General features: G+C 37.5%; 1 protein-coding gene across 1 annotated transcript; it reads left to right on the forward strand.

Annotated features, from left to right (window-relative positions):
* Nucleotides 1-12,210: 12,210 nt before the first annotated feature.
* LOC110450153 (IgGFc-binding protein-like) lies at nt 12,211-13,992 on the forward strand. The gene is made up of 3 exons (XM_021497437.1): nt 12,211-12,293; nt 12,994-13,712; nt 13,984-13,992. Exons 1-3 carry the CDS (start codon nt 12,224-12,226, stop codon nt 13,990-13,992), a joined length of 798 nt encoding a protein of 265 aa, XP_021353112.1. The 5' UTR covers nt 12,211-12,223.
* Nucleotides 13,993-14,017: the final 25 nt, after the last annotated feature.

A 14,017-nucleotide genomic window follows, 5' to 3' on the forward strand; every position in this document is an offset into this window, starting at 1 on the left:
CGTTTCGGGTACGCCTTCCTTGTCGTAATGAAGTCACACTGCTCACAACGCAAGGTGTTCTTCTCCATAGTGGCCAGTCCACAATTCATCATGCGTGCAGGCACTGTAGCTGTATTGTCCACCAGTGAACGACCAATGATAGCACGGTCTCTCTTCAAAAAGGATTCAAATCCTTCCACTAGTAAGGCGTTCCCCTGCATGGCCTTACCATCAGGCACACACACCTTCCCAGAGACTATGACCTCTGCTTTTGCTGGTACTACAATCTTCTCAGTTGTACACACTCGGAAACAACCCATAGTTCCCTCATATTTAGCCTCAACATGCACTCCATCAAAGGTAAGACAACCCTTGGCCATATCCAGAGTTACATTTCTCTCTATCATAACATCAAGACCTAGAATGCCATCTGTGGTGAGTTTCGCAACAACAGCTTCTACCAGTATGATTGTGTCGTCCTCCAATCTGATGTTAAACCTCCCTTGTCCGAGGATTGGTAATTTGTCTCCACTTGCTGTCAAGACCTCTTTACTTATCTGCTTTAACTCGGGTCTAGCCGCCTGAGAAATGTGGTTATACAGATCTTCAGATATCAAAGTTATGGTTGCCCCTGTATCGACCAACAACTTTGCCTTGGCACCATGTATGTCAGTCTTAATATACATGCCAGCTTCATGAACAGCTGATGAGACTCCTATATTAGCCTTCTGTTCAGTCTGTTTCCGTCTTCTCCGAGTTCTAACTCGCTTCGCCACTGGCTTATCTGCACCATTGTCAGTGGTTGCCTGATTTTTCAATTTCGGGCAATTCCTGCGGAAATGACCCTCCTCATTGCAATAGTAGCAAGTTTTTCGACTAGTCTTGTCTCTATTTGGTCTTTGCTGACTTGAACTCCTATTACTTCCTTTCAGCTTCACTACATCATCTTGTAAGGACTGTAGTTGCTGTTGTATGCCTTTTAATAGACTAGACATATCAGAGTTCTGACTAGCTTTCTCTGAAGTCACACTAGCCTTCTCTGTAGTAAGACTGTCATCTGTGTTTGTGGCTCTCAGATGAGCTTTACCATCACTCCATTTCTTTTCAGCTCGAGTGTAGGCCCCCAGTTCCACAGCTAACCGAATCGTGTCTGTCAGAGTTTGAGGTCTACTTTGTTTTATCCTGATTCTCATGTCTGAATCAGCTAGAGCCTCAATGAATTGCTGCTTAGCCAAGGTATCACGCACATCACTGGGCACTGTCGGGTATGCCAGGTTTACGAGCCGTCTAATGGCTTGTCCCAGCTCTGGCAGACTTTCCGCTGCTTTCTGTCGCCTCTCTAAGAGTTGAACCCGGTATAACTCTGTTTGGTTAGGAGGAGCAAGACGTTCTTCTAATGCGCTAACCAGAGACTTATAGTCTTCTTGCTTTGATATGGCCAGGTCCCCAAGGATGCCTTGTGCTTGACCTCTGCGTGCAACAGCCAAATAAAGACCCTTTTCATAATCCGACCAGTTGTTGATACGGGAACAAGTCTCAAAATTAGATTTGTAGTCAACCCATGAGGTGGAACCATCATATGTTGCAGCCTTCACATGTCTGACCTTCATTGGAGTGTTGCGTGGTTTTCTGGAATACTCTTGTTCTTCATCATCCTCACTACCGCTGTCATGCTCATATACTGGCCTCCTGCGACGTCTCCGAGAGTTCCTTTGTGTCACCCAATCTCGACTACCTCCATCAATGTCACCAACATAGTCAGGAGCTGCTCTGTTCTTGAACAGGCTCTCTCTGGGGTGGTCCAATTTCCTATCAGTATATGGCCTTGTAGTTGGAGACGGTTTTAGAATACCTTCACTCTTTGTCTGTATCCTAGACAACTCAGCCCTCATTTGTCTGATTTCATCCTCAACTTTATCAACAGCCATATCTGAGGATAGCCTGGGAACATCTATGTGCTGTGTATATTCCCCTGTAGTTCTATCACTCGATGCAATACCAGAGTCCCTAGGTCTACGAGGTGTAGATTTTAAATAATTAACATACCTTTTGATCACTGGTGTCATAGGGCTTGTACGACCATGGTACGACCCGTCCCCTCTCTGGCTAACAGTTTCCTTGACATCCTCTAATGGACTGAGAACATCATCCTCTACATAGCTAGCCATCTTCACAAACCAATACAAATAACTATAAGGTATGACTATAAAAACAATACAGGTTTATTCTAATTAACACAAATTATAATACTGAAACCTAACCACAGGGATCCCACCGCTGCCACCAAAATTATGTAACGTTCCGGGGTCCGTACCCTAGTCACTTCTAAGGATCCCTGTGCTGTAAGCTTAATTATAACTATACTACAGTTGCAAATATATACAAATATGTGTTACTACCTTGTAACCAGCATACCCATTACTTAATGCTTAATACATGATGTGAACAGAATAATTACTGCACGACTATAGAACTTATACCAAAGCTATCTGCTTTGTATCAATATAACACACTACACACACTACCGTACAATCCAGGCAGTACACAGCTCGACTACCTTGTCGCGGCTAGCCCTAGTCACTATAGTTGCCCTATAGTCAGCTACCTAGCTATATGACCTAGTCGCGCCGATCACGACAGCCTCATACTAGTATACAACTACAGCACTGTCTAGTGACCACGACTATACCTAGTCACGACTAGCCTGGTCGCGACTACCCCTAGTCACGACTAGCACTGCACAGCCTATGCCCGTGACACCTTCTGTCTAACGGTATCTCGCTACAGCACCCAATCGTTTATTTAACATATCTTCCATGCAGTGTGTGGATCAAGGCAAGACTTCTCGCCGGTCTCGCATATATTAGATACTTGCGATCTGTCACTGCTGTACACACGCCAAGATCAGAACAGAACTGGGCCGATAGTCGCTGGATTCTGCCTATTTATACCCTCTTGCTATCCTAGCGACACCTAGCGGTGAGTGAGGTATAATCACCTGTACGTTTTGATTGTACCTCGAAAACTATCTGTCTTCTAAGCGTTCGAATTACGGAGACATTACACACATGATTAACGCCAACAGATCAACGTATCTAACCTGAATAATATGCTAAATCAGCAAAGGTAGGATTACGATATGTACATTCATCACAGATGCAGGACACCGGATCATTTATTGGAGTCCCTGGTGGACAGGAGTCTGCTCTTACTCAGCTTGATTCTGTGTATTCAAAGATGTCTGGAAATGTCACATAATGTAATGATTGTTCAAAATCGCTGAGTAACTTTGTAATCATTTCTGTAATTAAATAGGAATAGTTCTTTCAGCTACACATAGAATTAGCATGGCAAATACCAAAACAATCCTCTGTTTTCTTTTTCTATGTAAGATGCAGCATTTTTATTTCTTATCATTTCCCCGATCTAGACTATAACAATGTTAACTGTGGAAATTTTCCTCATAATTTCGTTAAATTTCCCCCACAGTACATCTAGCAACATGCGCTTGTATCTGGTATTTTATACCTGAGCTATAATCCAAAATCCACTTACGTACAATATCGTACTTAGTTGATTTTGGATTTTAGCTCAGGTATTAAATACCAGATAAAAACATCCGTAACAGTATAAGGAGGGTGTAAAACAGGCTATAAAAAAGATTGGTATACAGGAAATAGTGTTTAGAAAGTGTTATACAGGGTATGGAGGGATCAGTGCACAATTTATGTCTAATAAAGTAATTATTTTAATGAAAAAAGAAACTTCTAGCTGTTAATAACATTTTTTTTTATTTTTTTTTCTCCATTTGCAATTAGCAATGATCTACTGATATATACAAAACGAATAGGCCTAGTGTTCTCTATTCAATTGACTGACGTCCGGTGCCATATTGAAGCGTCTGTGACAACAATAGCCACGTGGCCGCCAAAATCTGAATATAGCATGGTAACCACTTCGATTGAAAATGATCGAAGATTAAATTATAACTTTCCACCTATGGCAACATATGAGAGTATGTCATCCTTGTAAAATGACTAGTTTGTTCAAAGAACACTCTGCGTACCATCCACGAGGCATTCGGCACACCTCGGCAGATCTAATCGGCCGAGGTTAGCCGAATGATCCACAAGGTAGAGCAGCCATTTTGAAGTGCCCCTTATGGCCATGCAAATCATACTCTCAACAACGAAACGAGTTTATTGTATTCTTATGTAACGTCTGCTGTCTTTTCCCTGTTACACAGGCATAAATAAAATTAAAAGATGTGTTTAGTTGATGTATGTAAGTTAAGGTGATGCTATGAGTAATAAAGATAATATTATTTTGAATAGACTAGAGCTATAGTCTGTTTCATATTTAGACTCCCTTGTATATTTTGTAAGAGGTATCTTTCTTTGTGCCTGAACAGTTGATAGCAGTATCCTCTGCATTGAAATATCTGCCAGAATGGAATGCATCTGTAGTAAAAAAATCAAAACATATACACATCCGGGGGGGATCCATTGTATATAACTTATAAGTGCAATCTGTTGTGTACAAACTTTTTTCGTTTTTCTTAAACATGGTCTTGACTGACTTGCTGCTAATTTGCAATTTTTATTTTTATATCATGACTTTGATGCGGAATGGGGCATGCAGTATATTTATATTTGTCAGCATTTTTGAATTTTTACCCCAATTCAGATATAGAGATTACAGTTACACTTTTCATATTATACTTATTGTATTAAGTAACCAATATTAATCCATATATATATACCTGTCAGGCTCACCTGTCCAGAAGGTACTACATACAACCATAGACATACTGGGCTTCCCCCAGTGTCCATGTCGGCTATGAAACTTTCATTCATCTAGAAACTGTCTTTCTAGAATCGAAACAAACATGCAGAGTAGCCCCTAAGATTGCCAAAGATCATATTTGTTTAGTAAATATATATATAGTAGCTTTTGTTGTTGAAACAAATGAAACGAACAATACAATCTTTATCTTACTTGGACTTTGTGTTATTTGTATAAAATTTGAATTTATTTAATTTAAGTTTATACAAATACATATCTAAGGTATTCTATCTCATGGACCTCCAGAGTTATGATGCATAATTTGTTGTAAATAGTTAATTCATTACTGTATTACAAATGTATTAAATTTTGTGTGTTGATGTTGTTTACATGTACTTTTTATTTTTGATGTATTCTCGTAGTATATCTAGATGATGTGAATTTATAATGGGAAGGCAAGTGTTTAAATCATAAGATCAATTCAATTGTAAGTAGAGTATGTCATTACTTGATTACCACGTGATTAGTTGCATAAGGCTAGAGATGAGGTCATCATACTAATTATTTATAGATATCACGTGACCATTAATGACCAATGGTCAGTTAGTTAGGTGACGCTGTAAGCATCAGTTTACACAAAGAGATTGTGGAGGCTGGCAGTAATTTCCATCTCAATCTTGACGACCCTCCCTCCCTCCAGCCACGTTCATCTCCATGTAGAAGACAATGTGCTTATGTAATTATGTGTCAGCTATAATCATACTCTATTGTCATTAATTTTTGTATATTCATGGTAATCAAAGGCAATTGCTTCATATTACAATACAATGTGTGCATCTTTGCATATTGTTACTTAAGTTTTATAATCCTACATGTTATCATTCATACCGTCTTACCTGCTGTTATCTTCACAGGTTCAGTGGCAAAGCTCTTTCCTTCAATGGCCTTAAGTCTTGTTTGTTTTGTTTATGCTCATGATCAGGACTTTTGAGATGCTGTTACTCAATGTCAACTTAAAGGTTTACCAATATAATACTTATTGTGTGCCTATTACTGTACATTCGTTTAGTATTATATACTCGCAGATCTAATCAGCCATCTAGCCTGCTGTTTTCATCACAGGTTCAGAGGCGTTTTCTGCCCTTCAGATCCACGGTTTTCTCTGGGTAATTTCTTACAGAGCATACCTACCTGCTGTCTTCACCACAGGTTACATTGAGCTAATATGATTGGCAGCTAGCTCGGCTTTCTTTCTTGTGTATATCACAGGTTCAGTGCCAGATTTTTCAAAGCTACTAGCTCTACCAGATGTTCAGTGTCAGTGTCATCAGTTTAATTATTTCATTCTGTCAAACCTGATGTGGCATCACTTGGGTCTATTTTACATTCCTATTCAATAGACTCCACCTGATAGACCTGCTGTTTAACCCACAGGTCCAGAAATCACATTCATACATCCATATCCCAGATCAGATCCAAGTTTCACTTAATTAAGTTTTCCTGAAGTGGATTGGTCTTAAGCTTGCATACAAAAAGTATTCTGACCTTATGCATGTAAATTGGCCATCATAACCATACCTTGATTAGTAAACTGAATGAAAGTAAATTTATAAAACTATACCAAAGCGTTATCAAGAGCAGAGTGCGGTATTTTATCGATGTATCATTTTCATTCATAAATCAGATCGCTATGTTAAAAGAAACGAATTGTCAGAAAAAAACATAAATCCAGAAATCGCACATTTTCTAAACTCTAGATTTTTTGTTAGGCGTATTGTCTAAGCAAAAAATCGAATCTAAAAAACTTGTTTCCCTTTCTTATAAGTAGATAATCTTTTAATAATGATCTGATTTTTAACGCAGTCTTCTGTCATTATACAACAGTACGTAAGGTCCTGATGTCTCGATGCCTAATGCATAATTTGAAAATGATGCTACTGTTAAATTATTTTTCATTCAAGATACTGGTGTCTTAACAGCTGAACACAATTATTATGTCTCTTACCAACCAAACACAATTATTATGTCTTTAACCAACTAAACACAATTATTATGTCTCTAACCAATCAAACACAATTATTATGTCTCTAACCAACCAAACACACTCATTATGTCTCTAACCAACCAAACACAATTATTATGTCTCTAACCAATCAAACACAATTATGATGTCTCTAACCAACCAAACACAATCATTATATCGCTAACCAACCAAACACAATTATTATGTCTGTAACCAATCAAACACAATTATTATGTCTCTAACCAACCAAACACAATCATTGTTATGTTTCTAATTAACCAAACACAATCATTATTTTTTGTTTCGTACCAACCAAACACATACAGACTTATAGCGCCTTGATTTTTTTTAACACAATACAGAATTAAAGTGACCTGGTTATGTACCGTAATACCGACTTATAGAGACCTGATTTTTTTTTACCGTAATGCAAGCTTATAGCGCTTTTTGTTTTACCGTAATACAGACTTATAGCGCCCTCGTTATTACTGTTATACAGACTTATAGCGATCTGGTTATGTAGCGTAATATAGACTTATCCATGTAGCGCCTTGATTGTTTTTTTTACCGTAATGCAGAATTATAGCGTCTTGATTTTTTCTCTCTCCGTAATACAGACTTATAGCGACCTGGTTATGTACCACAATACAGACTGATAGCGACCTGGTTATGAATCGTAATACAGACTTATAGCGACTTGATTTTTTTAACCGAAATATAGACTTATAGCGCCTTTTTTTTTTTTTTTTTTTTTTTACCGCAATACAGACTTATAGAGAATTGGTTTTGTATCGCAATACAGTTTTTTAGCGACTTGATATGGTACCGTTTTACAGTTTTATAGCGCCTTGATTTTTTTTACCGCAGTACACACTTTGTCTTGGTGTTTGTCACCTACCCATGGTCATTTCGACTAGATAGTTGTGCTGGATATCATATCTATTGTGACTTGATATCTTTGTCTCATACCTACTGATAGAGACTTAAACGTTATGTCCGCTACACTCTGATTACGACCTGACCTACGACAATATAAAGTAAGTAGGACATATATGATGTTTGTGAGATATCAGAGATTTGAAATGCGTGTATGTTACATATACATCTTAATCGTTTTTGTTAATTCAAGTCCCACAATTTTACATAAAAAATGATATGTTATTTCTTTATTTGTTATTCAGAAATATTCTCTATAAGTCAATATATAAAAAAGCACATGCAAACATTCCAAGCATTGATCAATCTATTTTTAACTCTCGTATAATCTCAAAGTGATTAATGTGGTGCGACTTTCGACTAAAGGTAAATCTATATTGCTTTATTTTGTAAAACAATATGAGTTTGATCAATACATGTTGTTTAAAATATTCCATTAAAATAGATAAGTTAGTGAAAGATGGCTTAATTGGAAAAAGATGGAACCTCGTCATCGTCTAATTATTTATTATTAAGTAACTATAAACAACATTTACAACAAAACGTTCTACTGCGATGTTATAGATCGGCTATTGTGTAGGTGGACTTCAGCACTGGAAACATTGATCTTTATTTTTTATATAATTTTACCAATCATCTTACCATGTTATGGAATATAATAGCATAACCAACTTCAGACAGAGTGTATGGCATTTATTGCAAACATAAATGTTAAATTAGTTATTTGTGGGACAGGAAATTAAATTAGCTTTGTCAGGATTTGAAAGTGTATATACTGAGCTCGAACAAAAAACGACCTACTTCCTGTTAATTCATAGTAAATCTGGTCCTTTCTTTCGAGTAAGATTATACTGATGAAGTTTTTGTTGTACATTTCTTTGGGTTACTACACGATTTCAGGCTATATATCGAGAGTGGTTTATTTGGACAATCTGATCGAATATCTCATTATATTTAACGGATTGCATATAGAGTTAATCAGAATTCTTCAAAATCTGCACGCAACATTATATTATTATTGAGACACGAATTCGTGTCCACCTTTTAAGAACCAAGACTTCTCAGTCCATTCAAACGATATAACTTATCTGGCAGTATCGAAATATGCTGGTCATACAAAATGCTTCTTAAAGAATTTAAAAGAAGGAAGTCCGGAAAACAAATACAGCCGGTAAAAATGGCGAGAGATACCGGCAGCCAATCAGTTTCGAGTGTGCATGTATGACGTGGACTGCGTCCTGCTTAGGACTGAAGACCCCATATAATCATTGGTTTGTTTGGTGATGAGGCAAGAAATAAATACAATAATAAAATTTGACGAGTAGAGTGCACGTTCAATATGATTAAAATGCATGATCTACCCTGACCAGGACTCGAACCCAGATCTTCCCAAATGAAATTGGAATGCTTTTCATTAAGCTACCAGGATATCATATTCCTAATCAATGAAAGTGTCTGTAAAAACTGGGAAATAAAATATTTCACAGTACCAACAGTAGTATGTTGGATGATGATTAAAGGCAAATGTACGAAATGGTACCACAAGGCCAACCCAGGACAAACACGCCCAGGAGCGGGTCCAGGTGAGGGCGTAATGGGCGTACGCCCCCCCCCCCCCCTTTTAAAAAAAACCCTGCTAATATTGTATTGGATATGGCAATTTATCATATTCATTAATTAAACGCATAAACACCCTGACACTTAAACTATAAAATATACATGATCCAAGTCAGGAACCGTTACATTAGTGCATTTCACAATTATTTTATGTTTTTTAGCAAAAAAAATGTCCAAAAATTTTTTCGCATCGCTCCGCTCGGCGAAAGATTTCATTCTACGCCCCCTCTTTCAAATATCATAGAAACGCCTCTGACACCTAGAATTGACCTATAATATTTTAACACCTGCCTTACTGGAGAGAATCCTGTCCTCCTCCGTTATCGTATTTCGCTGAATATGGTGATGTATTTTGTGAGCGGAGATCTCGAGTTTCACTACAACTCGTTCAATTTTGTGAGAGATGAAAATTGAGAATACGAGGTAATAACTCAAAAACACCAGCAAAGTGGACTCAATAATAATGTTGAGGCACCATCCGCTGGGAAACCGATGTATTCCGTACAAGGAAAACGATGCCCCGTTAAAACACTCAGGTATCCCTTTTCAATCACTGCAGGAAGGAGGCCATGTCGTCCCCCGCCACAGAGGAAATTGGCGATATACACAGCACACTGCCTTAGAGCACAGGGGTTCGTTACAAATGTCTGAAATACACATGTGCTGTGACCAATATCAATATATAGCATATGTGTATTTCAGACATTTGTAACGAACACCTGTGCTTCGAGCAACCGGCTTCGACCTGCGGCATAGTTATGCTTATGTCCGGGAACATTAACGAAAGTTCTGAAAGAAGTTACAGTCAATGATGTTCTACCAGCCAAACGCACACTTAATGTGAAACACTGGTATCCATAGTTAACTTCAACCGAACACCAGTCTTCAAATGATTCCCGGACACATACACAAACTGCGCCATCACACACAGTCACCGACATTCAAAACAGGTGTTCATGTCCACTTGCTTTAAATGCAACGAATGTAATGCTGCCCATGACACAATCAACTCAGCTATCTTCTTCAAATAACTTTCTTTCTGTCAGCCTTCTACTCGTCGTTTGCGCGTTTCGTCTTTAATTTCGGACAAAAATAGGCCATACATCGTGTTTTACCGCCTCGTAACAGTTAACTGAAATGGCCGACGACTTCTCTCCGCTCAGCTGATCGCGCGAGACAATTGACGTTTCATGGGAACGCAAAAACACAATGTTGCTGGTTGAAATATTATTGCTCATATGATAAAGTGCCACTATTAAAAATAATCTATCGATTTTATTTGTTCAGGGATTTTTTCATGACATTCAGTTTAAATTGATAATAAGCATTGAGGATGATTTGTTTTATTTTCATCGGGTTATGAAAAGATTTTGTTTTGCAAACATTGTAAGAATCCGCTACGAGGATTCATACAATTTCCAAAAAAATCTATTCATACCCCGATGAAAATAAAAGAATTCATCCTCAATGCTAAAATAATCTGTACTGATTTGTGTATCTGTATCGGCGAATATGTGACTCCGATTAACGTTCTTGCATATAATTAAGCATTGAACTTAGCGCATTATGATTTGTTTGCTTGCAAAGCTGTGTCATTCAAATAGATCATATTTACAATACAAAAACAGTTCAATACTTATATTTACGTTTTCACTGCCTCTTATGTTCTTTTCTAACTTGTAATTCATATTTAAAATTAAAAATGCCCGCCTTATCGACAGTCCACACAATTTCGTTCAATAGTTTAAACAGCGTATTGTCGCGTGCTGATTGGCAAACAAAGTAGTATTTTGACATTTTAACAAACACTTCAATTTTATTCCACAATTAAGTATCAATACAATTGCGTATGATATGTCTATAGGGTAATTTAAGTTTATCAATAGAACTCTGAGCTGAAAGTTAGATTTTAAATTGTTTCGATTTTTCCCCGGAACAAATTTCGCGCATGGATAAATACAGTGAACACCGTAAATCCGACCTTGCCCTCCACGAGGGAGTTATTTTTGGAAGTTAATTTCTTTGCTCATTTTGTGAAGAATCCAGAATTTATTTGTTGATTGTATGGGAATCTGACTACAGTCTGTAGATTCTATAACAACCTCGTTATTTGACATGTCGTCAGCAACTGAGGAAACCGTGGCTGCGAGACGCGTGAAACTGATAGCGTTTGAAGTGAGTGATCTTGCGACGGAGCACAAGGGGTTCGTTACAAATGTCTGAAATGTTTATGTACTGTGACTCATATCAGTAGGTCTGTAACATATGTGTCAGTAGGTCTATAGAATATGTGTATTTCAGACATTTGTAACGAACCCCTGTTGATCAGTGCAGTGTAACAGACGATATTTCTGATCAATTGCATGAGCGGTAACATTGTTTCCATTGCCGGCATTTGTGAATTTAACCGATGTGCATTTTGCACGATATTGCAGACCTTGGTCTTGTTTTTGTTGTAATAAAAGTATTTTTTATTTCATTTTTTATTTTGCACATAAATTTTCAATGACATTGTCAAGTCTCACAATGCCCAGCGATATTTCAGCAGCCGTCATGTTTAATTACATTGGATATTGTAGTTCCGGTGAGTGTTGCATTAATACGCTAAGAATTGTGTCTCGTGCTGCATGGTAATTAAAGTCCCATCAACGACACAGCTTTCAAAGAGGCTATATAGTGACAATGCCATGCAAATGTAAATATTGCCTTTTAATGAAGAGACCCGACAAAATGAATCTGTAATCCGCTTCAATCAATAAGTGGACGAGCGGTATGATTGTGAATGGCTATCGGTTTTATCCAATCAGAAGCTCTATGATAAACATATTTATTTTCCCTGCATAGAAGACCGTTGACAAATTTGACACAGTTCATTCCGGACACATGATGAACATGGCTCACATTCGATGTCCAGATTTAGCATGGTTTCTTCTCCTGCAGTCAGTTATGCTACGTAAGTTCGCCCTAAACTACCATGGATATAATACCATATAACCATGTATGATACGTAAGTTCGCCGTAAACCACCACTGAGATACCATACAATATAACCATGTATGATATGGAAGATAAAGTTACAATGATGTAGACAATTAATCCGCCAAAAATAGGAAATACTCCTTAATCGGGTTCAAAACTTTAAATTGATTATGGATTATTGTGGAACTACTTGAACACCTTAATTGCTTTTTAATCTAGGATTTTGAACGATTTGTAATTTTAAATTAAGAGTTGTATTTTTGTAATTTTCTTTTCTTTTATATTTATATATTTATTTGTCGAACTTCATTAAGGGATTATTTGTACATGTTCACACTTTGGTATTTTTGTATTTGAAACATTCATTTTTTACAAATCTCTCCACATACAAAATCAAAATTTGAGCCTGATTCAGATCAAGAATTGGGCAACTCATAGGATATAAAAATAGAAATCTGAAGACGGAACAGCAGTGAATGATAATAAAGTATGAATAAAGGATTTCTTCGAGTCGCCGATACTTAAGAAATCGACCAAATCCTGTGCATTTTGGAATCTTTAAACACAAGAGAACACGCAGATCGAAAACTAATAACTTGTTGCGTATTTGTTTTTTTAAATACATGTATATTTATAGCATTCAAGTAACAAAGTGATATGTTTTGATGTTTCAGATGCCCTGTGCCATGACGAGACGACCCGTAATGTATATATGATAGGATTTATGGAGAACCAGATTTTGAACGCGCCCAACTCTTCCTGTAAATTATCCTTACACATTGTTAATACAGGTGAAAATACCACCTGTGTTAATTATCAAACAAAAGGTACACAGCTCTCAAGTATTTCACTTCCAGGCAGAACAACACGAGTTGTACCTTTTTCAGAAGAGTACATGGTGAGAGGGTCTGATAAGACACAGCGGGGTATCAGGGTGGAATCTGGTGACGGAGTCATTATTTATGGTGTAAACCGTTTCAATGAAACTAACAAGGGTTCGATGGACGGGTTCCTGAGCATTCCTGTTACGTATGCTGATACTTGTTTCTATGCAGTCACTTTATCAAATTTGTCACAAATTTTGTTAGTTGGTACAGTCAATGGCACTTCAGTGAACGTCACACTTCGAACAAACTGTAGGGTAAATTACAACCAAAGACCTAACAGCAATGGGACAGTGATAAATACAACACTGGATGAATACGAAACGTTACAACTGCAATGTAGTAAGGGATTTTTAACAGGAACATTCATTCAAGCATCGCATCCAGTAAGTGTATTCAGTGGAAATAAACGACAAAAAATATTGACAGTCCCCACCACATTGGGCCATTTGGTGGAACAAATACCTTCTGTGAATAGTTGGGGTATGTACTTTGTGAACATTCCTCCAGTTTGGGGTTCATACACGTGCACAATCGTAGCAGCAGATCCTGCTACCACCGTTAATTTCACCTGTTCAGATAACACTTTTGAGTCCGTCTTGTTAACAGAAACCAGATGTCATAAAACTTATGTCTCACTAACAACAACATGTGTACTCACAGCCGACAAGCCAATCCTGGTCACCTTATTTTTTGGGAAACGGAATAGTAAACCGTCCATGGTTCTGATTCCTCCAGTACACGAACTCATTGGTGATGTGCTATATTTTTATGTTCCAGACAGTTTGAACTTCTCGCTCGTGTTTGTTACTGA

Source organism: Mizuhopecten yessoensis, unplaced genomic scaffold (assembly GCF_002113885.1).
Source record: "Mizuhopecten yessoensis strain PY_sf001 unplaced genomic scaffold, ASM211388v2 scaffold4999.3, whole genome shotgun sequence".
Taxonomy (NCBI): domain Eukaryota; kingdom Metazoa; phylum Mollusca; class Bivalvia; order Pectinida; family Pectinidae; genus Mizuhopecten; species Mizuhopecten yessoensis.